Source organism: Phasianus colchicus, chromosome 2 (genome assembly GCF_987193195.1).
Source record: "Phasianus colchicus chromosome 2, bPhaCol1.hap1.1, whole genome shotgun sequence".
Classification (NCBI taxonomy): Eukaryota; Metazoa; Chordata; class Aves; order Galliformes; family Phasianidae; genus Phasianus; species Phasianus colchicus.
The window spans coordinates 58,185,246-58,209,676 of record NC_143437.1 but is presented as its reverse complement, the minus strand read 5'-3'; the positions used below and the strand labels follow the sequence as shown (position 1 = coordinate 58,209,676).

General features: G+C 37.7%; 1 protein-coding gene and 1 long non-coding RNA gene across 3 annotated transcripts in view; both read left to right on the top strand.

The window, feature by feature from the left end:
* The first annotated feature begins 3,051 nt into the window (after positions 1-3,051).
* Positions 3,052-24,431, top strand: part of LAMA2 (laminin subunit alpha 2) — a 335,772-nt gene continuing 314,392 nt past the window's right edge. For both annotated transcript variants that reach the window (XM_090135808.1, XM_090135806.1), the window contains exon 1: positions 3,052-3,206. In XM_090135808.1, the coding sequence (XP_089991934.1) occupies positions 3,095-3,206 (112 nt within the window). In that variant the 5' untranslated portion in view covers positions 3,052-3,094. The remainder of the gene's footprint in view (positions 3,207-24,431) is intronic.
* On the top strand, positions 17,084-22,703 carry LOC149919051 (uncharacterized). The gene is made up of 3 exons (XR_016464741.1): positions 17,084-17,150; positions 18,170-18,312; positions 22,155-22,703. It is a non-coding gene; the product is annotated as an uncharacterized LOC149919051 (long non-coding RNA).

Sequence of the window (24,431 nt, the reverse complement as noted above, 5' to 3'; positions counted from 1 at the left end):
TCTCTATTGTTAATTTTCATAAGAAGAAGTTACTGTTACTCAGTATGTGCATGATGTTGAATCTTGTATTACTGAGTATCAGCATTCTCTGATTTTCTGTTACTTCAGTCATCAAGAACAAAAATTGTACACATTTATTATCCTCTGCAATATTCTCAGCAAAACTCATTAAAAAACCCTCTCATTTTTAATGCAAAGATCATGAAGATATTAAATGGTGTTTGTCCCTGGATAAGCCATTACCTGATTTGACTCACCCTTCTTTCACCCAGTGATTCTCACCTCATCCAGTGTTAGAGCTGAAAAACTTCATACCAATCTCTCATGGCACTAAATGCACCAACAGTTTCTTCATCCCATTTCTATGGGTTTGACTGCTTGTGCTCAAGGCCTCCTGTTAACTAATGTGGCTATGTGTTAGGCCATAGTGACAGAGATATGCAATGGGAGATACCTTGTTGGGGTTTTGCATGGGTGATACACTTAAGCCTTTGCTCTTCGTCTCTGCCTGTGATCTGCCTGCTTTGTTTTGCAATGACCCTGATCTACAGGGTTTGCTTCCTGGCTTGACTTCAGAACTGTCTCCTTGCTATGAACCAGACTGGAGATCTGGACTGTTGGCTGTTCCTAGTTATTTTCACCAGACCTGCTCTAGTTTCATTTGGGTGCTGTGGAATTGAGCCCTGTTAGTGAGACCAATGCCCTGTCTGTGGTGTTATCTTCACTTTCCAATATTCTCCTTTTCAGGAGCGAGGACCTACTTACTGCTGCTTGACTGCTGCTCAGAATTTTACAGTACAAAATTATTTCCAGATGTTGATTTAAGCTAGTAGGTTATCCTAACATATCTTGCCTTTCCATGTTCTCATACAATTACACTTCGCAGCTCTGGTGTATGGTTATAGAGGTGTTAATGTTGGCTCTGAATGGTGATTAGGTACCTGAGTATGACAACAGTGCAGCTGAACTGTGAGCGCCAAGTCACATTAAAGACCATGCAGGCTCAACAACAGGAAAAGCCAATTTGGAGAAAAGGTTAGGTAAATAACAAATGTTGGATTTAATATTGGTGTAATATTGATATTTTTGGGAAGCAGAGACCCCTACAACCAATCTGCTGTTGATCTGAATAGTTCATGAGTCACTGGGAGATTTTTCAGAGACCTAAAGGAGGAAAACATACTGGGACAGACACTGAAGCAGTGCTGGATTTGTTTTCAGGAGTAACAGCAATCTTAGAAGCTGCACTAACAACAGCGAATTTGACTCATCTCAGGATATGAATGAAAAGGATGGCAAGATCTGAGTGGCATTTGAACACAAAGCCAAAGTTATAACCCACTGCAGTCTCTGCAAGAGACTGAGCCTACAACCTAAGATCTGAGGGGACTTCTACATAAAGCAGAAGAGGATCCTGCTTTGCAGTTTCTACACTGTCTCTGGAGTTTTATCTCAAACTCATCCCCTGTGCTTGCAGCTTTTGGAACTCTGGGAAGGATTTCTCCAGCTGAGGGGTTCACAACCTGCACTAAGGTGGCTGGCATACAGCAGCCACCACTATGTTTGATTCACTAATCTCAGCATTGCTGCATCTGATGAATGTGCTTCTGGACTCAAATTGGTGTAGATGTAGGCAAATCCCTACCAATAAAACCAGCACTGAATTCTCCAAATTGCAGGCATGAGGTTGAGGTGAAGTGGTTCTAATAAAGTAAATTAGCGCTTATTCATTTCACATACGCATGCAATTCCTTACAGGCAATTATTTATTTATTTATTTATTTATTTTATGTGAAGGGAATTAAAGAGGGAGAAGTAGTCAGGAGAAATTAAGAACAGTTGTTACTAATATGGAAACATTAGATGGACTAACTAGAGCCAGGGAGAAAACTGTGGATAGTGACATGAAAAACAGCTCCCTTTCTGTCTCTCGTGTCTGACTGTATGCTTCGATTAGAAAGCAAATAGTTCTTGAGATGAAAACCATCAAGATGAATCTTGAATTTGGGTTTCTCTATAAGAAGTGCAGAAGGCCACTCTTGGCAAGGGGATCCGAGTATTTTCCATTTGCTTGTGACAAATGGCTGAGCTGCATAAGAGCATCATTGTTGCTGCACTCTCCTGGGAGAGTAGGAGCAGTGGCCTCCAGACGGCCGCGGAAGCAGTGGGTGCCCTCTGACAGGCACCAGAACTGAGGCCATCTGGGGTGAAACCACAGAACTGAGCGGCTGCAGTGAAGAGAGAGAACAAGTCTGCTCAGTACAGAATAAAAGGCAAGGGAATAAACAGGCTGTGTTGCTGGATGCATCGCTCTGTTGTACACAACATGAAGCGTCCCTATGAATTTGGGTTTGGTGTAACAAGAGAAATACCAGCAGAAAAGGCTGTGGTTTGAGAAATGAAATAGGCAATGCAGCAAATTCAAATGTGTTTTTCTGGACACCAGATGTCCCTGTAAAAGTTGTTTAATGTTGACTTCAGCAAGTAAAGATGTGTTTGTGTGCATACATACTGTAGTACTTATACGAGGAAACATGCACAATTATCTAATCTCAGTGTGAAATACAAAGAACGCACAGCTGAAAGCACTGTGCTGAAGGACTGCGGGGATGCAGGGTGGCCGTGCAGTCAGAAGCAGGACCGTGCAGCTTGGATTTGCACCTCCTGCAGACACCGCGTACCTGAGCTGAGCTTTTCTAGCAAATGCCGTCCATTATCTCCTTCTCCAATAAGCTTACGCGCAGGCTCGCAGTCTTGTATACTTTCTTCCATTCTCGAAATGACTTCCGAAAAAGCCGGTGTTTTTCTATCTTTTAGATAACCTGATGTTCCTAGGAGGCCGGGAGGGCTGTGAGAGTCGGGCACCAGCAGCCGCAGTTACGGCACGTGCCTCCCAAGCGTGCGGTCCTCGGCTGTCCCGCAGTACGCAGCTCCCTCCGAGGCCCGACTGTCCCTTTGGCTTCGCGCGGAGCCGTCCCGTTGCTGTGGGGCGGAGAGCGGCGGGCGGGGTGGAGGGGGCAGGGGTGTGTCCTGCTCCTTGTTCGGGGCACCGGAGCCCGCTCGCGGCTCTCGGGTAGTTCACTCGCCTGTCGGGATGGGCCGACAGCTCGGCCGCCCGGGTCCGATGGCATGGGAAAGTTTGCCGTTCCTCCTGCTCCTGGCTGCTCTCTGCAGCCGGGGCCAGCCGCCGCCGCCGCCGCAAAGAGGTACCGGGGAGCGGGGAGAGTGACTACAGCGAGAGCCCCGAAGTGACAGCAGCCCCTGCCTCGCTCCGGGGCCACAGGGGACATGGGGTGGGAGGCGGCCGTGACAACGGGGAGAGGGACGGGTATCCTCTAGTCTGGGGGATCGGCGGGCGCTGCTTGCTGGGACATTGTCGGACCGAGGAGAGCCTTAGAAACCATCTTCAGCTCGCAGTGCCCCTTCTGGTGCCTGTCTTGATGTTCTTTACGCTTTTAGCCCTGCTAAAAGCAGTTCAGTAAGGATAGACGATGGGTGCAGTAAAATAGAGTCGTGAGAATAGAGTCTGCTTCGAGTAGTATGTGATGCCGAGCTGTAGGCTGAACGCTTGGAATTAGGAATTTTTGGTCAGTTTAGGGTATACTGAACTTTAAAAATATGATGCACTGTTATTTTGGCAGGGGGAAATGTCTCAAGCTGCTTTAATACTAATCTTACTGCATGAGGATAAGTGACCATTGATGAAGTATATCTCTGTAGGTACTAGAATAACCCAGGGAGAAAATCCCTCCCCGACCAATTTGGTTAGTCGATGAATTAGTGGCAAACATGGAAAACTGAAAAATACTGATTTGGCTTTTTTCTTTTTTTTCTTTTATCTTTTTTTTTCTTTTTTTTTCTTTTTTTCTCTTTTTTTTCTTTTTTTCTTTTTTTTTCTTTTTTTCTCTTTTTTTTCTTTTTTTTCTCTTTTTTTTCTTTTTTTCTCTTTTTTTTCCTTTTTTCTTTTTTTTTTCTTTTTTTCTTTTTTTCTTTTTTTCTTCCAAGTAAGTGATCATCTTAAGTGAGAAAGTAGGTGTCTTGGGCTTTCATATGCTGCACTGTTGCTGCACTCTTGTAACTGAGTTCTGATGATTCAGAGAGGAGCTCTGGCACATCTAATTTCATGTTAATAATGTGATGATGGGACATAATCACAGATGAGTTCAAGTGCTGGCCTGCCAAATTTTAAAGACGTTTACTGTTTTCTGAATTTCATTCTAAGATCTGTCACAGCTGCTAGGCGGTGCTAGCACTGTGTAGAACTCACTGTGTTGCCCAGGTAAAAGGTACTGAATTCCTTTGCAGTGCAAAAAGTTTGAAAAGTGTGACTTCATCAAGTCCTAGAGGAGATATACAATGTACAAAAGTATTACAAGACCCTTGATTTATACCTTTAGACTTAACAACTCTTGTTTTTCCAGCTACAGTTATTTGGCAATACCCGTAATGCTGGATGGTGTTACTCTAATTGTTAGCACCAGTCAGATGTCTGTGGAGAAGATTATGTAACAGAGCTGCAATGCTTTGAAAAACAGAATTTGAGACATCACAATGAATTCCCATGTTGTTTCTTAGAACAGAACAGTTCAAGAACATTTTGCACCTCAAACAAGAGAACAATCTGTAATTCTGTGGGTTGTTTTTCTTTTTATTTCTTCCGTTTTTAAGTCAGTAGAAGATTTATTGTGGTCAGAAACCTGGAGTTAATTTTAAGTTTTTGTTTCTGCTACATGTGTTGTTCTACTCCTCCTATGAATGCTAACTATTCATGTAGAATTTCTCATAAAATAGTAGTATGGGAACCAGAAAGACATTCACATCCTCTAATGGTGTTTTTTAAAGATACACCTAACTTATGGCCCAGGCAAACTTACCAAAGCACTATATAATGTTACTTGGAAAAGTTAACCCTTGGTGCATGCTCTTTTCCATGAGATGTGAGAGAGACAAAGTAGCAGGAGTTTAGAAAGGAATAAGCAATATTAGGGATGGGGATAAGAAACTGATAATACTGTGCTGTAACCTGATCTGTGGTGTCAGCTGCTGAGAGCAACGGAGATAACTCAGGAAGTGCAGGTGCTCCTTCACATCACAAAAATCCCAAGTGTAAGCTGACTCTTAACAGGTGATGTAGATTAAACACTCATGAAGTCAAAGGGAAATGAGGGATGAACATCAATAATATAGAATAATAACATAAAATTAGCAGGATGTCACAGTGGCTGGTTGGTCAACGTTTTTTAGTTTGTCTATGGACATAGGTTATTAAAGTGAGTTTTCAGAATTTAGTTGAAAACTGCAGTATGGTATGTTATATCTATGTCCTTTTACATTCATTCATTCTATATGCTACTAAGTAGCTTTGCAGGTAAAGATGTGGTTATTTGTAACTTTTTATTTCCAAATTTTTGTCCATCCTGATTCTATCTAATTTAATAATTGCTTGAGGAATTGAAAGCAGAGTATTTAGATGAGTTTTAGGTTTAAAATTTGAGAAAGAAAAACACAATATTTAAAATTCTGGATAAGGTGTTGGAAATAGGTAGAATCGTCCAGTCTGACTAGAGTCATAAATCTCCATTTTGAGTGCACACTTTGACTTGAATAAATCACAGCAAAATTGGGAGAGGTGGATCTTGTACAAGAATGTGTGACTTTCTCTAAGCAACAAGTAAAAGTGTAAGATGTATTTTAATATAAAAATCCTTAGTATTCATCATTTTTCATCTTACAACTTTTTTTTTTTCTTTCTTCCCAGAAGTCTTTCATACTAAACTTGAAATACTAAAATCAGAGCAGTGAATCTTTAACCTGCTCCATAAATCCCCTTTAAAATAATACAGCAAGACAGGTAAATATAAAACTGCATACCTGACTATTTCCTGTTCTTTCCCTATTTTTATATTAGTTAATAAGCCCATACCTAGTGAATATTTTTCTTTCTGAATGAAAGCAGTGTCCATAATATCTGAGGGCTCTTGAACCACAGGCTATACTAACAATAGTACAGCCAACATCTTGCTTGCAGATGTCAAATACAGACTTAAGTTGTTTGCTAAAATTTATACTGACTCCATTCATATCTTTGAAATAGGAAAGAGATTTCCTTGATGCTTGCCAATAAAGTTAGTTAATGAGTGCACTCCTGCTGATGACTGTGTATTATTCTCTTATACCAGCTGCTGTAGTTGCTGGCTGTCTTATAGTTTCAGCTTTAATGCAGCTTTGATATTCTTAATCCAAAAGTATAGATAAGAGAGATAATGAAGAAACTGATAATGGGTTTTGGACTGCTTCTGTACCATGGTTAAAGTAGAGATTAGACCTTCCTTCTTTTTCATTTTTAGGATTTATTTTGGCTAGGAAGTGATAGGATTTCCAGACACAGTAACTTCAACTATTGTGATATTTGTCCTGAGGAATAAGGAGGGTGTCTCAGGGTTGTTGAGCAAAAAACCAAAAGATATAGCAGTTACTGCCCTCAACTGTTTGATAGGTTCAGTCTCTATTAGTTGTTCCATAGCATTGCACGGATTTGCCTTAGACTGTTCTCCCTGCCAAATTCCTCTAGCAGACATTATCTTTGAATCAGACCTTGTAATAACATTAAACTCTAAAGCAGCTGTAGAAGTATTATGCCAGGGAGCTCTTGTGAAACCTCGGGAAGAATGATGAACATTCCTACAGGGTGGATTATACAAATGCCATTACAACTCTTTCTTCAGTCACAACCCACGTGTGCTTCTACTTCTGTCATAATGAATCTAAAGTACAATAAAAAAGATTACCAAAAGTGAACAAAATGTTTGTTTTTAACATTATTTTTATAACTATCAATTTTTATAGTAAATGGATATGTCTTGTAATTCTTCACCAATCTGATGAGTAGTGCAATGTTGAGGTCACTTAGAATAATTTTTCTTCAGAAGAGTTTAGATAACAGTATTAAATGTATTTTTTCATGCTGCTATAGGAAAATGGAGCAAAGTAGTGGGTAGGCAGTGAAAAGTGCAAGAAAAATAAATCAGAGGTACTGGTTTTTTGCACACTTCCAGTGAGAGTTGAGTAAGGATTTATTTTGCTTTTCTACACATATACAACGTCCTCAGATAAACCCTTAGAATTTTAGATGCAGTTTTCACTTGGACAATCTCTGTGTTCTGCTGGAAGATGCTGAACACAACTGTATGATTCCCCTGTTCATTCTGGAACAATAGACTATAAGTCTGTTCTACAGAAACATATGGATAGTTCTATTATAGAGAAATGCATCTATATTAACTTCCTTGGAGTGTATTGTGCACTGAGAATGAAGAATAACTCTTGTACATTTGGTATTGTACTTCTAGGCTGGGAGAAAAAATGAATTGAATGGCATTATTTATACAAATTCTTGTGGCTTCTAAATATTTATGATAAAATATGAGGCTGTTCTGAACATAATGCCTCCTATTTTGTTATGTTGGCTTATGGAGTCAGAGGTGGATGCTGGTCTCGTGGTAGTAGAGGCTGAAACTTCCCGCCAACATTCCATTACATGTTGTTGACATGAGACAGATGGCAGCAGAGGGGCAGTCAGATAGAATGGTGTCTGACATGGAAGTGGGTATGAAGCAAAGGCACGTAATTGAATTCTTCCATGCAGAAAAAAATGGCACCCACTGACATTCATCAACACTTACTGCATGTCTGTAGAGACCAAACAGTGGATGTGAGCACAGTGAGGTGGGTGGTGCAATTGAGCAGTGACAACAACTGTGGATTACCTACACTGGTACAGATTTGTACAAGCACAGCATGCAGGCTCTTGTTCGTCCCTGGCAAAAATGCATAGGTAATGATGATGATTATGTGGAGAGAGAGTATTTTGTAGCTAAGAATTTGCTCAGTCAAGCAGTGATATTGTGCTCTTTGTATCTGTTGTAGTTTCCATAGCGAGAAATAGGACACATTATTTTCAGATCGATTTGTGTACTTAGGTTGCAGTGATAACTGTTTGGTGCATTTTCTAAACCTGGCTACAATACTAGGGAATGTGAATAGTCTGGAATTCTCTGAAACCAGAGAGCTTTATGGAACAAGAAATCCATGCTTGCTTAAGAATATAAAGTAACGTGTTAAACATACAGAACTTTTCTATTTCTGGTGTTTTCAAATAACAAATTCAACATGTGTATATGTGCAAGTTCCGGAAGCAGTGATTTGAGTGTGATTCAGTTGCACATCTGGTTTAATTGTATGAATTTTGTGTGTATTTCCTGTAGTGACAACAAAAAGATGATTGTAGAGTGTCAAAAGTATACTAAAAATGAAAAAAAAAAAAAAAAAAGAAACCCAAATATAGTGCATAGCCTCACCAGCTCTTGATACTAGCTAGTGTAAGTGGGCAAAGATTTCTATTAAACATTCCTTCTTAAAGAAGAATTGGACTTCACACAAAAAAGTATTCTTTACCATGGAAGGACATCCCCCAACTTCTGACCATTTCGTTGAAAAATATATTGTAGTATGTACGCTCTTGACTATAGTGTCTTTCTCCAGCTGGGCACAGCTTTCTATCTTAATTCCATTGCACTGAAGTTGTGTGTGGGCTGAGGGTCTGTGTAAGTTGGATCAGCTTCCCCCCATTAATTTTGTTATGGTTATATAGTAAATATGACAAATATTTTCTAAATTCAGAGTTGCTGGGAAGCTTTTACATGCATATCCTATAATCACTGATTATGCATGCAGCTTCAGTTTCCCTCCCAGCTGCAGCTTTGACACAGAAAACAAGGTGGTCATTTGCCAGCAAAATTAAAAGTTAAATACATGTACTGGCCTTATAGTATGTTAACTAGAGGGGAAAATGCACTGAGGCTGCTTCCTCCATTGGCAGGAGTTATTTAAAAGAGACTTTGAAGCTCAGTTTAATTGGTGAAAATTTTTGTGGTACAGAAAATTGATGAAAAAGGCAATAGTAATAATCAAGAGCTTGAGTCACTTGGGAAAAGTAGAGTATCTTAGAAGAATGAATTGGAACTGAAGTAGTTATGAGTTATTTGCTTATTCATGGAATATATGACTTATCTTTTGGTCAGTATTGTTACTCTTTTTTTTTTCTTGCTGTCCTTAGATGATAGTAGCTAAAGGGATAAGTGAATACAGCTGTGTTCTAATATATTGGTTCTTCATGTTACTAACACACATGTGGTTGATTATATAGTACTTTGCTTCTGCTTAAAATACTTATTTGTCTTAACGTCCCTTTTTAAAACTTCAGTGGTTCAGAGGTGGTGTAATGTAAGAGCACCAACGCTTCTATGTAAGGGTTTACTGATCCCTAAGAAAGTACATGGAGGCAAGTTAGCAGATACCTCCGGATAAGCTTTAGTATAAGCTTGTGCCTCTAGATAATCAGTAATTTGATTAGGGCTTGCATACTGTTGAAATCAGAACTGTCAGTAGCAACTCAGGAAATTAATCTTGGAGTTTGCTGAGTTGCTGGCTCTATATGTGGTAGAAGCAAATATATATAACAGATATATCTACACACATAAGAGCAGTGGACATCATGAGGAAGGATGCTGAGAACAAGATGGGACATTGTTTTTCAATTAGTGAAAACTTCAGGTGCTTCCATATCTTCTGTGCTGTGTGTAGCTCTTATCTCTGCATCTCAAGAGTGATACAGTGGAGTTTTGGAAGTTAATGAGAAGGGAGATTAAAATGACTAAGTGCTTGGAGCAGTGAAATTAAAAAGAGAGACTCAAAAAATCAGGATCCTTGGGTTTAGAGAGGAAATTGCAGGGAAGAGGCAGAACAGGTTGCCCAGGAAAGCTGTGAATGCCATTTCTCTGTTCAAGGGAAGATTGTATGGAACTTGGAGCAACCTCTAGTGCATGAATGTCCAACTTTTTTGATTGCCTGGGCTCCAGTCAGTGAAGTGGAATTCTCTTTGGACGCAGATACCTTGGTCACTCCAAAAGTAATGTCTCCTATTGATTTCCATGGAAATTACACAGATACAAAGTGCACAATAACACTGTTTGATTGAGCAAATTCTTAGCTACAAAACACTATCTCTCTGCATAATCATCACCATTAACGTTTTTGCCAGTGATGAACAAGAGCCTTTATGCTGAGCTTGTAAAAATCTATACCAGTGTTGATGATCCACTGCTGCTATCACTGCTAAAACGCACCACCCACTGCCTCGTTGTTCTCATATCCAATGTTTGGTATCTACAAACATTCAGCAAGCATAGATGAATGTCAGTGGGTGCCGTTTTTTTTCTCTATAAAGGAGGTCTTATAAAAGTCTGGTAAAAAGACAAGATCAATTTTTTTAATTGCAACTTTATACCTTCCATCTGACGATGTGCAAGTAATGTATTTGTGTGAACTGTAAATAGAATCAAAAGTATACCAAAATTATGACTTTTTTTTCAGCAATCTTGAAACCTGTTTTCAAATTTCTTTATCAAAATGGAAAGGCTCATCTGCATATTTTGTGGTGTTCACAGGACTGTGTTTAGCAAGTGTATCAAAATACATAAACTTATTTGCATTAACTTGAGCTGGTACTACACCACGCTCTCCTTGTGCCCTGGTTTCAGCCCAGTGGGGCTTATAGTGCTCTGGTGATCAGCTGGTGCTGAGGGGCCAAGCCAGGCCAGTTGGTGGGGCAGAAACAGAGCTGCTACCATGATCGCGTGGGTCAGGAGGTGGTCACAGTGAGAGCTGTGCCAAGCTGTGGGCTGGACGTGCCTGCTCTAGTGGAAGATGTCTGTGCCCATGGTAAGAGAGCTGGAACTAGATCATCTTTAAAGGTCCCTTGCAGCCCAAACCATTCTCTGATTTGACTGAGGTTTATACAGTTGCAAAGGCAAAAGTAAGGATGAACATTGAACTACTATCCACCAAGTGAAGAATTTAGGAGCACTGATGCAAACTGTGTGGAGGTTGGCTTAAAAATGATTACCAGGTAAAATGCATTTTACAGAATGATGAACTTCTGGAATTTACTGCCATAGAAGAGTATACTAATAGAAAACACTGACAGTTTCAAGAAGGAATTAGACAAATTCATGTACAGAAAGTCTATAAAGGGATGCCAATAAGGGAGCACTTAAAAACCCCTCACTCACTTCCTTTGTGGGATGCTGGGTAACATACAGAGAGTGACCACAGTGTCTCAGTAGTCTACATTATTTCTCCTAATTGAATGTCAGAACCCAGTTGTGGAGGGAGTTGGAGAAAGGACTAGGGAAAAAAATCATAGAGAAACCAAGTGAAACTGGGAAGTAACAGATAAATTTGAGGAAAGTGAGTGGGGATCAAAGCATCAAAAATGGAAAAGGAATTAGAGGTGGGTGTGTAGCAGGACAGCCTGAAACTTCCCAGTGCTTGCTGAATGGTCAGGAAGTTGAGATGAATACTACACAGTGATGCTTGCTCAGAAAGTGAGAGGACCGTGAAATGAAAAAAAGGCTCTTATTCTGAAATGTTACTGATACTTTCACTTCTATCCTAGCCCCTCTTGAGTTTTGTGTCCTTATGATTTGGAAGGTAAGATGTTTATGAGGAAACAACACTTATTATTATGAGGAAACACCACCACTGATTAGAATCAGAGAGACATTTCTCAAAGCTAAGCAGTCCCAGTTTTCTTACTGTCAGCTTGTAGAACAAATGTTCCATGCTCCAGTTATGTTTGTGGCCCCTTGCTGGCCTGGCTCCAAAGTGTCCATATCTTTTACTCAGCATCTGTGTGTTTGTGAACAGCAATTATGTGTGCATTTACCACTGCTGAGCAGAGATCACCTACCTCATGCTTCTGGCAACTCTCTTCCTAACATTGGCTAGAATTCTTGACATCCTTCACTGTGAGGGCACTTGGCTACCTCGTGTTCAGTTTGTCCACCAAGGCCTTCTCTGCAAAGCTGCTTTCCAACCAGTTGGCTACCAGCCAGTACTGTTTCATAAAATCCGAAAATTAAGATACTACTTTTGATGAAGTACTAACTAAGCATACCCTGACTGAATTCCTGAAGATGGACCACACATATGGTAGTAAAGTATTGCTTCATATATCTGTTCCTGCCTTTTCTTGGACAGTGAAAATCTAACCAGCAGAGAAGATATGGGGATACGTAAAACCATTTTATTAAGCATTATGGAAATTTTTATTTTTTTATTTTTATTTTTTGAGTTTAGACTGAAGTTTTTGCTAATGCTGGGAGAAGATTGAAGGACAGTTTTTTAAAAGTTTTGACAAGGTGTATGCCTGGCCTGGGATATTATTAATCTTAAATTGATGTGATAGAGCTGAACAGTATTGATATTGGAAGCTTCTCTGTAATAGTTGTAATACTAGTAGTTATCTACAGAACCTATTTCCTTCAAATAACAAAAAGCAATATTCAGGTGAAGAGGATGCAGCCAATTTCTTATGGCTCAGTTATTGGAAATCCAGTATGAAATAAGTGTTCCTCTTTATCTGTTAGATGCTATGAGTACTCAGAAATTCCAGTTCTATAGAAGATTGTTTGTATACGATCTATATACTTTTCTTGAGGATTTCTGTGGAGAATTTCTGATGGGAAAATTTGAAGGAAACGCACTTCAAAACCAATCCACTGTACTTCCAGTGTAGAGACTGTTTTTACTCTTTTGTTCTGTGCAGTTATGAAATGAACCATTTGTGCATTTGTCATACAAGAAATTCTAATTGTCTTTTCCTTCATTTTAGTTGTAAATATTTTTCTAAGTCTCATGTCTAGGAACATGAAGAATCATTGCACAGAAAATTCTACTTTGAATAAGTTAGGAAAAGTAAATCTGAAACAGTATTAACGGCAGCTGTTGGACAATCCTTACTGTAATATGTCAAATATGGACTTAAACTATTAGCCATCTCTAATCAGTTATTACTAGTCTCTGTGCTTATATATTGCTGTTATGAAAAGTTTGAAGTTTTTTCCCCAGTAATTGTTGTATGGACTATATATTGTGCTTAACGGAGGCTGAGGGCCCTAAGTAATGCATGCCTATGAGTACTTGCCATACCCTCAGTGTCAAATGTGTCTGGAGAACCATTTACGCTGCTTAGGTCCATGACTTTGATTGTGGAGTCTGAAAAGCGTTTTTCTAGGTTCTTCTTGCCCACCAGTAGAAGTGTTTCTAGGAAATGGAGAAGATTTTTCCCACATGTTTTGAGCATAACAATTTCCAATTCATTGAAAATACATTGATAAATGAACCTGTTAATTGATCAAGTACTTCTGTAAAAAAAAAAAAAAATAATAATAATAATTCAAAGTGAGTCAATATTATTAAGACCTTCTAGAATGAGATGAAATTACTCAGCTCAATATTTCAAAAAATTTAGTAATTATTAAATTTTGTGTTAAGAAGTCATTATATTCTAGTACAGCAGACCTTTATTCATTGCACTGAGTTTAGAAATGTGGCATCTGTCTAGAGTATGACAGTGCCTGTATAATTATTTTCTAGACCTGAAACAGAACTTACGTACTCCTTGCTAGACCAGATCTGCAGAGAGTCAAAAGAAATAATTTTCTGATTACCTGGCTTTTATTTAAGGCTGTTTAAATATCTGATTAAAAATACCTGATATCACATGAGGTGCGTTAATTTTCATGTGAAAACTAGGTTTGTTTGAAATTACAGCAGAAAATCTTATTGAATTCTTTGAGACAAAAATTTAGTTTCCAGTCTTTAAAAGGAGAGCATACAATCCAGGAAATAACATTTTTTCAATCTTAATGTTGTTCTGAACATATGTAAGCACAAGCAGTTTATTTCTGCTGGCTATTCTTGTAAGAACAAGAGGAACCAGAGGGTCCCAGGACTGTCAGAATGAACAGCTAAGTTTTCACCATGAGCTATAGTTGAAAACTAGTGACTGGGTTTCAATAGTGAGCTTTTAGTAAGTATTCTTTTATGCTAAAATGAGACTTTGTTTCTATATTTGTATCAGTTTTTTCAACTTCATAGTGGTTCATAACAGTAAACAAAGACAATTAGCTTTTAAGGTAAACTTATTGTTGAAACAACATGAAAGGGGAAATTTTTTTAAAAAACAGATCCATCCTAAACTTCATTAGGAATTAAATTTCTGTGTCCAAGCTGAAAACTCTTCACTTTATCTTCTGGGTGGAAGAAGCAGCTGTTCTGAATCTGTAAAGATCAAAGCATAGATTGGCATGTCATCGGATGGTATTTCCAGAATCCCACTCATCTATTTCATGAATGTTAATCACTCGTACACTTCCACTTATGAGTATATGTGTATTTCATTAAACACTTGGCCAATGGTAATTTCAAACAGGTATATAATTCTTTATAAATATTTCTTGTAATTTTTACTCAAATTTTGTCTCCAGTGTGCCATACCATACACTGGAGGACTTTTATTTCATCACAATGTACATTATTCAGTCAAAGATGCCACTTACTGTTTAGAACTGCTATTTATTACTAACTTGCATTAAAACTCCAAACTGAATTAATTATCTTCAGGAACAGTTTTGAGTAAATCTTTAATTTGAATTTTAGACTATGAATATGTCTGAGATACCATGTAGTTCGAAGCAGACAGATGGGCTGCTAGATGGGGTCTAGCTGTGATGATATAGATTGACTGACTGTAAGGAGAAACAGGAGAGGAGATTGTAGCTACTCTGCCATGCTTTGCTTTAAGTAATATTTTTAAGAACATTGTAGACTATAGACATGGTTTATTTATTTCCTACCAGCTCATGGCTTAGACACTCACAGGTACACTCTTTATTGGGTAAAGAACTGTCTGAAGGGCCAGGCCCAGAGAGTGGTAGTGAATGGAGCTAAATCCGGCTGGTGACTGGTCATGAGTGGTTTTCCCTGGGGGATCAGAACTGGGGGAGTGTCCTGTTAAATATCTTTATTGATGACCTGGATGAGGGGATTGAGTGCACCCTCAGTATGCCTGCAAACAACACCACACTAGGAGGAAGTGTTGATCTACTTGGGGGTAGGAAGCCCCTTAGAGGGATCTGGACAGATGGGATCACTGCACTGAGGCCAATGGAATGAAGTTCAGCAAGACCAAGTGCTACATCCTGCATTTTAGCCACAACAACTCCAAGCAACACTACAGGCTTGGGGCAGAGTGGCTGGAAGACCATGTGGAAGAAATGGACCTTGTGGTATTGGTAGACGCTCAGCTAAACACAAGCCAGCAGTATGCCTAGGTAGCCAAGAAGGCCAATGGTATTCTGGCTTGCATCAGAAATAGCTTAGCCAGCAGGAGCGGGGAGGTGGTTGTCCCTCTGTATGCAGCACTGGGAGGCTGTGCCTCGACTACTGTGTTTGGTGTTGGCTTTCTCTACAAGAAAGACATCAAGGCCCTGGAGTGTGTCTAGAGAAGGGCAACTAAGCCCCTTGGTGAGGGGTCTGGAGCACAAGGCTTATGAGCAACAGCTGAGGGAACTGGGATTGTTTAGTCTGGAGAAGAGAAGGCTCAGGGAAGACCTTTCTTCTCACTACAACTATCTGAAAGGAGGTTATGGCAAGGTAGAGGTCAGCCTCTTCTGTGTAACTAGTGATAGTACTTGGGGGAATGGCCTCAAGTTGCACCAGGAGAGATTCATGCTGGACACTAGGAAAAAAATATTCTCTGAAAGAGTGGTCAGGTACTGGAACAGGCTTCCCAGGGAGGTTGTTGAATCGCTGTCCTTGGAGGTGTTCAAGAAATATTAGATGCACTAAAAGATGTGGATTAGTGGGGAAATTTTGGTGGTAGGTGGGCAGCTGGACTAGATGGGTTTAGAGGTCCTTTCCAATCTTGGTGATTCTGTGGTTAACTCATCGCTCAGCTTAATTGGAAATATTCTGTAGAGATGCATATATTTCAAGTATAATGCTTTTGCAGTCTTTCTGAATGCACATGACTAGCTTCCCATATATATCAATTGACAAAGGAAACAGCAACATGATGAGTGTATGTTTTTGAAAGGTGATATTTGTATTTAGGGGCTCCTCAGTGGTGTGGAGAAGAGGGTGAAGCTGGAAGTAGTAAATGCTCTTTAAATAGTTAGAGATACTGCCCTACACTTAACCTGCTACATTTTCAGTGCTCTTATTTTGCAAATGCTTACATGCTCAGTATGGGATTTTTGAAAAATATCCATTTACAGTTATTAGTTGAGTGCATTGTTATTGTAAAGTCAGACGGTAGAAGGACAAGTAATAAATGAAAGATTTAGAAGTTTAGTGACCTTCTAAATCAGACAAAAATACATCTTTTTGTCTTTGCTAATAAACTACTGCAAACATGGTATTTGAACAACATAAAGAGGAAGTTATATATAATATAATAAAATCTAAAAAATAATGTCCTAGATTTGCATCTGGATTTTGTTACCAGTCTCAAGATGCTACCCAGAACAACAGCATGCAGCATGGGAAATCTGATAATGTTGTGCATCTTGCAACATCATGCATTCTAAATCGAGCACGATTTCCTGTAGTACTGCTGATATGCCAGATAAAACAATCTTGGGTCCAAAATCAACCTTTGTTATAAATGGATGCTCTTTGTTATCTGTATTTGTGCTGTGATGTGTGATTAACTGTTCCTTATCGGAAGAGGGAGAACATTTTTGTTTTTGATACTGTGTCTTTTAAGTGATAAGTAATTGCAACTTACACAATTGTTTAGTTCAAATGAAGTTAAATATTATTTTATGCTATGTTTTAAGTGTAATAGTCGTTTTATTCAAAGCACCTTTATCTTCTACTCTCATATCTCAGATTTTTCATATATTAAATATGAATATATGTATATATATATATATTTAATTCTGAAACAGTTAGAGGTCTTTAAGGTATCCTCTCAGGAGACTCCATATTTAGAAGTTTGAAAAGTCTGTGTTACTAATTGTATTGGAACTGCTGAATCATGGCCTGAACCTCTGATTGACCACCTGAGGCAAGCAATGAGTCAGCAATGGGAGCACAGGTGAAGGTAATTCACCTGTGCTACCAGAAGGGGTGGAGCCTGGCTCCACCTCTCCTAGATCCCATTTAAGTGCTGACTGGAACTGGGGAAGGATCTCTTCCTGGTTGTCACTCCTTGTGTAGAATATTGCAAACCTACAACATTGGTAAGCATTTTCCATTATCTTCCTGTTGCAGTAATCTTACTTAGCCTAACTTTCCTGAATATTTCTTAATTATCGCATCTGTATATTCATTGATTATACACTAATCCTGTAATATTTTGAAATCTAGAATTGTGATTCAGTTGGTTGTTCCACATCCATTTAAATAAATGTTCTTAGAAGTCTAGAGACTGCTACCCATATCCAAAGCAGTTTGATCTAAGTTCTCATGAGCAACGTGAGGCTTATAATGGATGAGATTATTCATTAGACACACTAGTGCAGTTAGGGAAAAAATGTGAGAGCTTTTTGGGTGTGAAGTCCTCCTTCAGATATAAAGAAAGTATCTTAATAATGCCTTTATCTTCATGAAAGACACAGAACAACACATGTCTCTGAACCTTGTAACATTCAAAATTGTTTGAAACCTCAGTAAGTACTTGTGAGGTGACATTTGTGATTTACTAAAAGCCACCTTCCTTTACTACAGAAAAACAAGGAAAAATATGAGAAATGATTTGCAAGTTGGGAAAGTGGCCTTAGAGGGTGGCAATATCTTTAAAAAGATGAATTGGTGCAATTTGGAGGAGAAGTAGAAACTACAGGAACATGAACTTCAAAAATCTTCTAAAATGGTAGTGAATAATAATAACAGGTATATTATGGACAGAAGACAACTTTAGTACATGCTGTAGATCTGTCCATTTAAGTAGCAAATGTGTATAATTATTTTCCCTCTGGGTGCTATTACTATCTGTGTTATCCTGGAAGTCTCATATATTTTGTCTCTGTCTAAGGTACTTTGAAAGACTCTTTTAAATATAAGATGCTCAGCTCCATATTCCAAGTTGCATTAAAAACAAGATATGTACCTGTTTGTCTGTGGCTTTTGCAGTCATACATCTATAAAATTAAATAAGATTCAGGCTTCACAAGTAAGACAGTAATCTAAGTTAATATGGCTAGACTTTTTCAGGTAGAATATTCTGCTACCTGTGTTGTTTCTTAAACTTCCTTTCTAGGAATATGGAGTGACTGTAATTGCAGTCATTCGATATATTGAATATTATAGCTGAAGTTCACTGAAGTTAACCCACGTTTGACGAAGTCAGCAAGTAAATATAATACTGATAACTCTTTCCTTCTCTCCTTTATTTGATTAGAGGTAAGCTCAGACATGCTGCAAAGGATCATAGAATGGCCTGGGTTGAAAAGGACCTGAAAGATCATCTAGTTTCAATCCCCTTGTAATTTTTTAGTGTGATCTAGAGTAATGTAAGCATTACAAATTATAATGTACATTTCAAAGATCTTGGTCTCTTACATATTAGTGAAATGAATGTATTCTTAGTATTTTTTGAGGTTTTTGTTTGGCTTCCAGTTTGTAATGAAAACTTTTATTTTGGAATATGATAGAGGTAATACAAACATTGATGAACATCATTCAAACACTTGACTGTTTCCAAATGAAATGAACTGAATATCATAGATATCTCTATGTCATGAATATGTATGTGTCATGTATTTTGACTGACTTCTTGTGCTTAATCAGTGGTAAGTTTATTATTAGCATGAATGAAAACTCTTCTGATGCCTTTCTGTTGCCTGGTTGCAATTCAGGAAGGTGAAAGACATCCAGAAAATAAAATATCCTGGGAGAAAAAGCACCATGTACTTTATCACCATGCTCTTACATGTGGGATATTGCTTAATACCTTGCACAGACATCTAGAAATTAAGATTCTCTTCCTTGTCTTGGACTTTGTCTTGTTCCTCAAAGAAGTAATTCTTCTTTGTCAGCTTTTGTAAAATGGAAATTGTCTTTACAATGGTAAAAAATGGAAGTTGAGTAATTTTCTTACAATCTGTAAAACCTGAAAAGTTAAAATCTAGTACCAGATGTAGGTTCTTATGGGGTACGTTCTGCAATGCTTCTCCTTTTATTGTTTGCCCTAAGGCTGAAAATTTCTTTTTTGTCAAGTGGTATGGTGGTAGGTAATGAAGGTAGGTAGGTATGAAAATCCTTCAGTGGTGCATTTGCATCCTGGCTCCTTTTGGAAACTGAAAGCTTTAGGGTGGAGCTGAAAGGCCTTTTCTACAGCCCTGTTTCTATAATTGAGTGTTATAGGCTTATGCTGTAGGAAAGAAAACTGAAGTAATTGGCATATGAAGCCATAATAGTCAGCAAGTATATTGTGCAGCTGGGAACTGTAATGTACCCCAGATTGTACTTTGTTAGTAGGCAATACATGAAGGTGTTAAAAAAAAGGACTTTCTTTAGTTTCTTATTACATCAGGTTTATAAGAAGTTTTGAAACTGCAGGATCAATAATGATTTCATTCTGAGACTATCTGTACAAGTAAGCTCTAATTTCATGATGTAAATTTAACAGGCCAAAATATGCTGTAGGGGAACTGGATAAACTCTGTGGTCTTCTCCTGTTGGTTGAACTAAAATTAATTTATTTGACAATACAGATATATTAAAAGTATATCCAAAATGAGCTGTGATATGGAAAAACTTCCTAAAATATATATAACCATGAAAAATATAAATATATAGAAACTTACTGACACACATACTGTCACCAAAATTCGGAGATAATTTGAACAAATATTTGGAGACTGAAAACAATGCTAATAAAAGGAGTATTGAATGCAGGCAAAGTTTATATTGAGGGATTTCAACATTTTTTTCGACTAATAAACAAGAATATTGAAGCAGAAGACTGGGAAACTATTGTTGATTTGGTGTGGTATTTTCCTGTATCTTCTGGGATACTTAGTGGTTCCTGTGTCAAACCTCATGCATTATGTGAAACATGAGTTTGATGCAATGAATCAACTCCTATGTTTCTAAAAACATATTAAAAGGAGATCAGATAGCAGAAGGAAAACAGCTAGAGGAAACTTGAAATAGTTCTAAGTCATAAGATTTTCTCCCTTATATACCTGTTATATAAATAATGTTTCTTCTCGTAGAGTAGTCTGAAATCCCTCAGTAGGCTTTAGGCATGATGGAAGACTGTAAATCTCCACCTCCATCATTTGCTTTGATTTTATAATTTACTTAAAAAATAACAGCATTCAGACTGTTCTAAAAAAGCTTTTATCTTGTGATTTATGCGCTGTTTGTTGTCAATAAACCTTTGAGACAGGAAAGCTTATTTGACGCCCAGTAGGGTGCTAAAAATATTAAAATGCCTAGCATGTTAATAAAAAGCTTTTTTTTCTTTCATTTTTCTAACAATGTTACTGTATTTCTCTTAAAAAAGAAACAAAATAGCCCTTACAAAAGATTCTGCTCTGCTGAGGTGGAAACCAAAACTCCTCATAATTGTCTAAAGAACACAAGCTGGAAGAACATGTTCCTTACATTCCCCTGTCAGCATGACCTAATCACCATCTGACTGTTTGGCTCAAGATATGATTTTTTTTATTGTCATTCAGTATTTAGCCTCTTTGGCTTACTGAATATTAGAGGAACTTAGCCTATCCTTTGTCTTGTACAGCATCAGATGACCTGAAACTGTCTCTTTTGTTATATGACTCCATAGGCCATCTCTCAAATGACAGAGATCTTCAGTCAACTGTTCTCATATGATTTCTATTAGACATGAAGAATTTCTTATACTTTCTATCTGAAGTATCTTAGTTGTATTTTAAAAATACTATTGAATTGCCAACTTTGCATATGGACTATAAGTGAAGAATGAGCATAGAGAGTCAAAAAAAAAAAAAAAACCCAAAAAAAACGCTGTCAAAAGCAGAAAGTACTGATTGAGCATTCTAGATAAAATGTCTGTCATAGTTTCTGGCAATCAATCAGAAAAAAAATGTCATAAGGCAAGTAGGTAGGAAGAAAAGAGGGGATGAAGAAAATAAATTTAACCCAAAAGATTAAGGAATCCAATGGTTCTAATTCTAATAAAACTAAATAAGTCAATGCACTTAAATTTTATTGACTTATTCAGAAACAACAAAGCATATATGAAGGCTAATAGGGAATTTTTTTGTAATACTATAAAGGTATAAAACAGGGGGACAAATGTACTATTCTGACAAAGAAGGATTTAGTATGCTTTTTCTATAAGGCAGAATTGATCCATGGAATGGTGCTGTGAAAGTCAGTACTTCAGTACAGAAGCTAATTTCTTGCACTTGCAAGTTGGCATTAAAGGCTAAAGAAGTCATTGTTTGCAGCTAATGTCAACCTTGCTTTCTTTTAAAGAAGCTGCCTGCCATATCTTACTGAACTTATTTTAGTGGTCACTTAGCTAATTCAGAACTACTTAAATGTTGTGTCAGAAGAGAAGAATATGCCAGTGGCTTCTTGCTCAAGCTTGGCTTACTGTATGGTCGTGGTCCTTAAGGCTTTAAACTCTCAAAATTTGGTAAGCTGATGGAAGGCGGATTTCCCCTCCAATTCCTGGTAGAGGAAGGCTCAGAGGAAAGAGAAAATCTAAGAGGTGTTTTCATGCCTGTCTTATTTTTGGGAAGTGCTTTTATGACAGGATTTTGCTCTCTTGTAGACAGTTTGTACGCTGTAAAGGATGTCATTGGTTTTATTTGTTCAGCTAATCTAGGAGACTAGGGACCTTACATATAAGAAGTGTACCTAAGAGACTTATCCAAGTCTCTGCTTCTGCCTCACAAGAACTTCTGGCAGAAATGTAAGTATGACAAAATCTTAGGTAGTTAAATCTACTGATTAAAAAATATATATAAATGAAATTGGTAAAGAGGGTGGTTGTTTGGTGTAGGCTGTGGTAAGACTTTTTTGAATCTTATATGGCCTCTCATATAGGGGCATGGAGTTCAGTTCTCTGCTTTCTTGTTCCTTTATTAAACTGTGGTATAGGTTTCATACTCATGCTGGTTTTCTTTGTTTTCCTGTTTATTTGTTTTAAGACAGTATATTTACAAAATTACTTTGGGCAGTTATGTTGACTATGCCATTCCTTTGGGCTAATTTCCTAATTTTGTATTGCATTTCATTCTTCACAGGGAAATTTTATACGTGAAGCCTTATAGTTCATGGTCTCTCTGAGTTTAAAAACTCGTCCCACTGATCAGTATGAAGCAGCATATAAGAAGCAGTGACATGTTGACAATAATATGTAAAGAAGACAACAGAGGCTTGATTTGAAAAGAAAACCTGTGCTTTGTAATGACACTTTTTCTTTATTGTCACTGTGAAGAATGGCTGTCATTTTTATTGTTAGAAAATAAAGGCATCAGTGAATATTAAAGTAATATCAGCACTTAATGTAATATATGATTAAGTGATGTGAAGACATGAAAATTAGTTTGTGATTGTGCATGCTTAAATTAGACTTTGGGGTTCTTGGGAAAAATTGTAAGCTATGTGGTAATTCTTTCTGTTTGAGAGAAGGAAACACCTTTTGGGAGTTTGTAGATACATAACACTTCTATGTAAACCTGGTATTCATCAACAGGACTGGACTAGCAGCAAAGATGTTCTCCTCCATCCTGTTCCACAAGAAAGCAAAACAACAAAACTTAAGATCAAACTCGCTATATAGAAAAAATATCTCAATAAATAGCGCTTACATTTTTTAAATCAGATTGCATAGATAAATTGTTTTCTTAAAGGATTGTGTTTTTTTTTAACAATTAAGTTTATTTAGATCTTTATTTTTCATTAGGTTAATTGCATTGGATATAGTGAAGTTTTTGTAGAAGCCAGGCATGTCAGATACAAAACTCTGTAGCTAACAATGAATTTTGTTAAATACAGAGGAAAACTTAATGTTGCTTTTTCTTCATGAGGGTGAGGTTGATTCTCTCCACCCTAATAACCAAGTAACTGGTGAGAGTGTGTTGATCTTTAGGCAAGGATCATGATTTCTTAGGCAGGCAGAACAGCTTAGAGCTATACAAGTACTTAGGTGTCAGTAGGATTTGGCCCTGATAGTAATGTGTCTTATGTGTCCCAGCTGTGGCTTGGAGCTGTGAGTTGTTCTCTGATTCAGAGAATTTGGAAAGGGGCAGCATGTTCTCCCTTTTTTGGGAACATATAGATGTTATTGCTCCTGCCTTCAATATTTTCACACTGCTGCCTTATAAAAGGCAGTTGATTAGCTAAAGTTATTGGAAGTATTCCTTATTGTCGTCTCTGCAGTTCTACAAGTGCAGCTTTACATGCAGACCATCTGGATAACTAGACATTTGATTAAAGTATAAGGGACAGTCAGGCACTTGCATCTGAAAATGCACTAGTTTACCCTAGTGATGTTTTTCTACATGAATCAAACTGTTCTAGTGCTAAATCTTTATGAAAGTGCAACAGAACTACAAATGTAAGTGTGAGAATAGAAATTAAGGCAAATTAAGACTCACAGTGTGCAATGACTAATCCTGGCTAAAAGTGCTTAATTGTTGCGTCATGAATAGCATGATGTAGGCATCGCATTCTGAGAGAACTGTTCAAATATTATTTGATTTTGTCTGAGGTGGGTATAGGAACTTTGTATTTAAAGGGGACATTATTAGGATTTGTAGTTCTGATATGACATTGGTTTTTCAGTAAGTAAATACATTTGGAAAATATACATACCACCAGGTTTCTACCAAACACCTGATCCTGTGTTTTGTTGAAATGCTTCTGAGGACCTCTGTAATAATAATAACCCATCTTAGAGGAATGAGCATCTGCACTATATTTTTTTTTGAATTTTTAATCACATTGAAAATAATTATCTGTCTTTAGTGTGACTGTTTCCCATAGAAGAACAGGTTTTAATAAGGTCTAATAGTCATTTTTTAAATGAGGGTATTAGAAAAAGATGCAAGAAAAAAATTACTTTAGATTACAGAAGATCTCTTGATAGTTCCCTTCATATCAGGACTGAGTAGCTGTTGATTAAAAAATAGCTAGTTTTTATGAAGGACGTCTTTAATTTCTGCAGAGTGAAAAAATATCAGTTGTCTTCTCACATTCAGTTTTGTGATGATGTCACTATGGAATATCTAACAATATATATGGAGTAGCATTTCCTTTTAAAGAAAATTTTCTTGGCTTTATATGTTATAGAAAAGCTTCCACCAGATACTGCTGTATTTAAATAATTTTATGGCTAAACAATTGAGAGTTTTCATTCGCAGCAATAGAAATTGCAGAATAATATGGAGAAGTATAGTTTCAGTTCATGCAGATAATGTACTATTTCAAGTGTGCCCAACCTTGCCTGTTGGGCCATGTGCACCTGGCACAGGTTGCACTGTAGCCACCCCCTACCCCACGCTGTCATAGCAGCAATT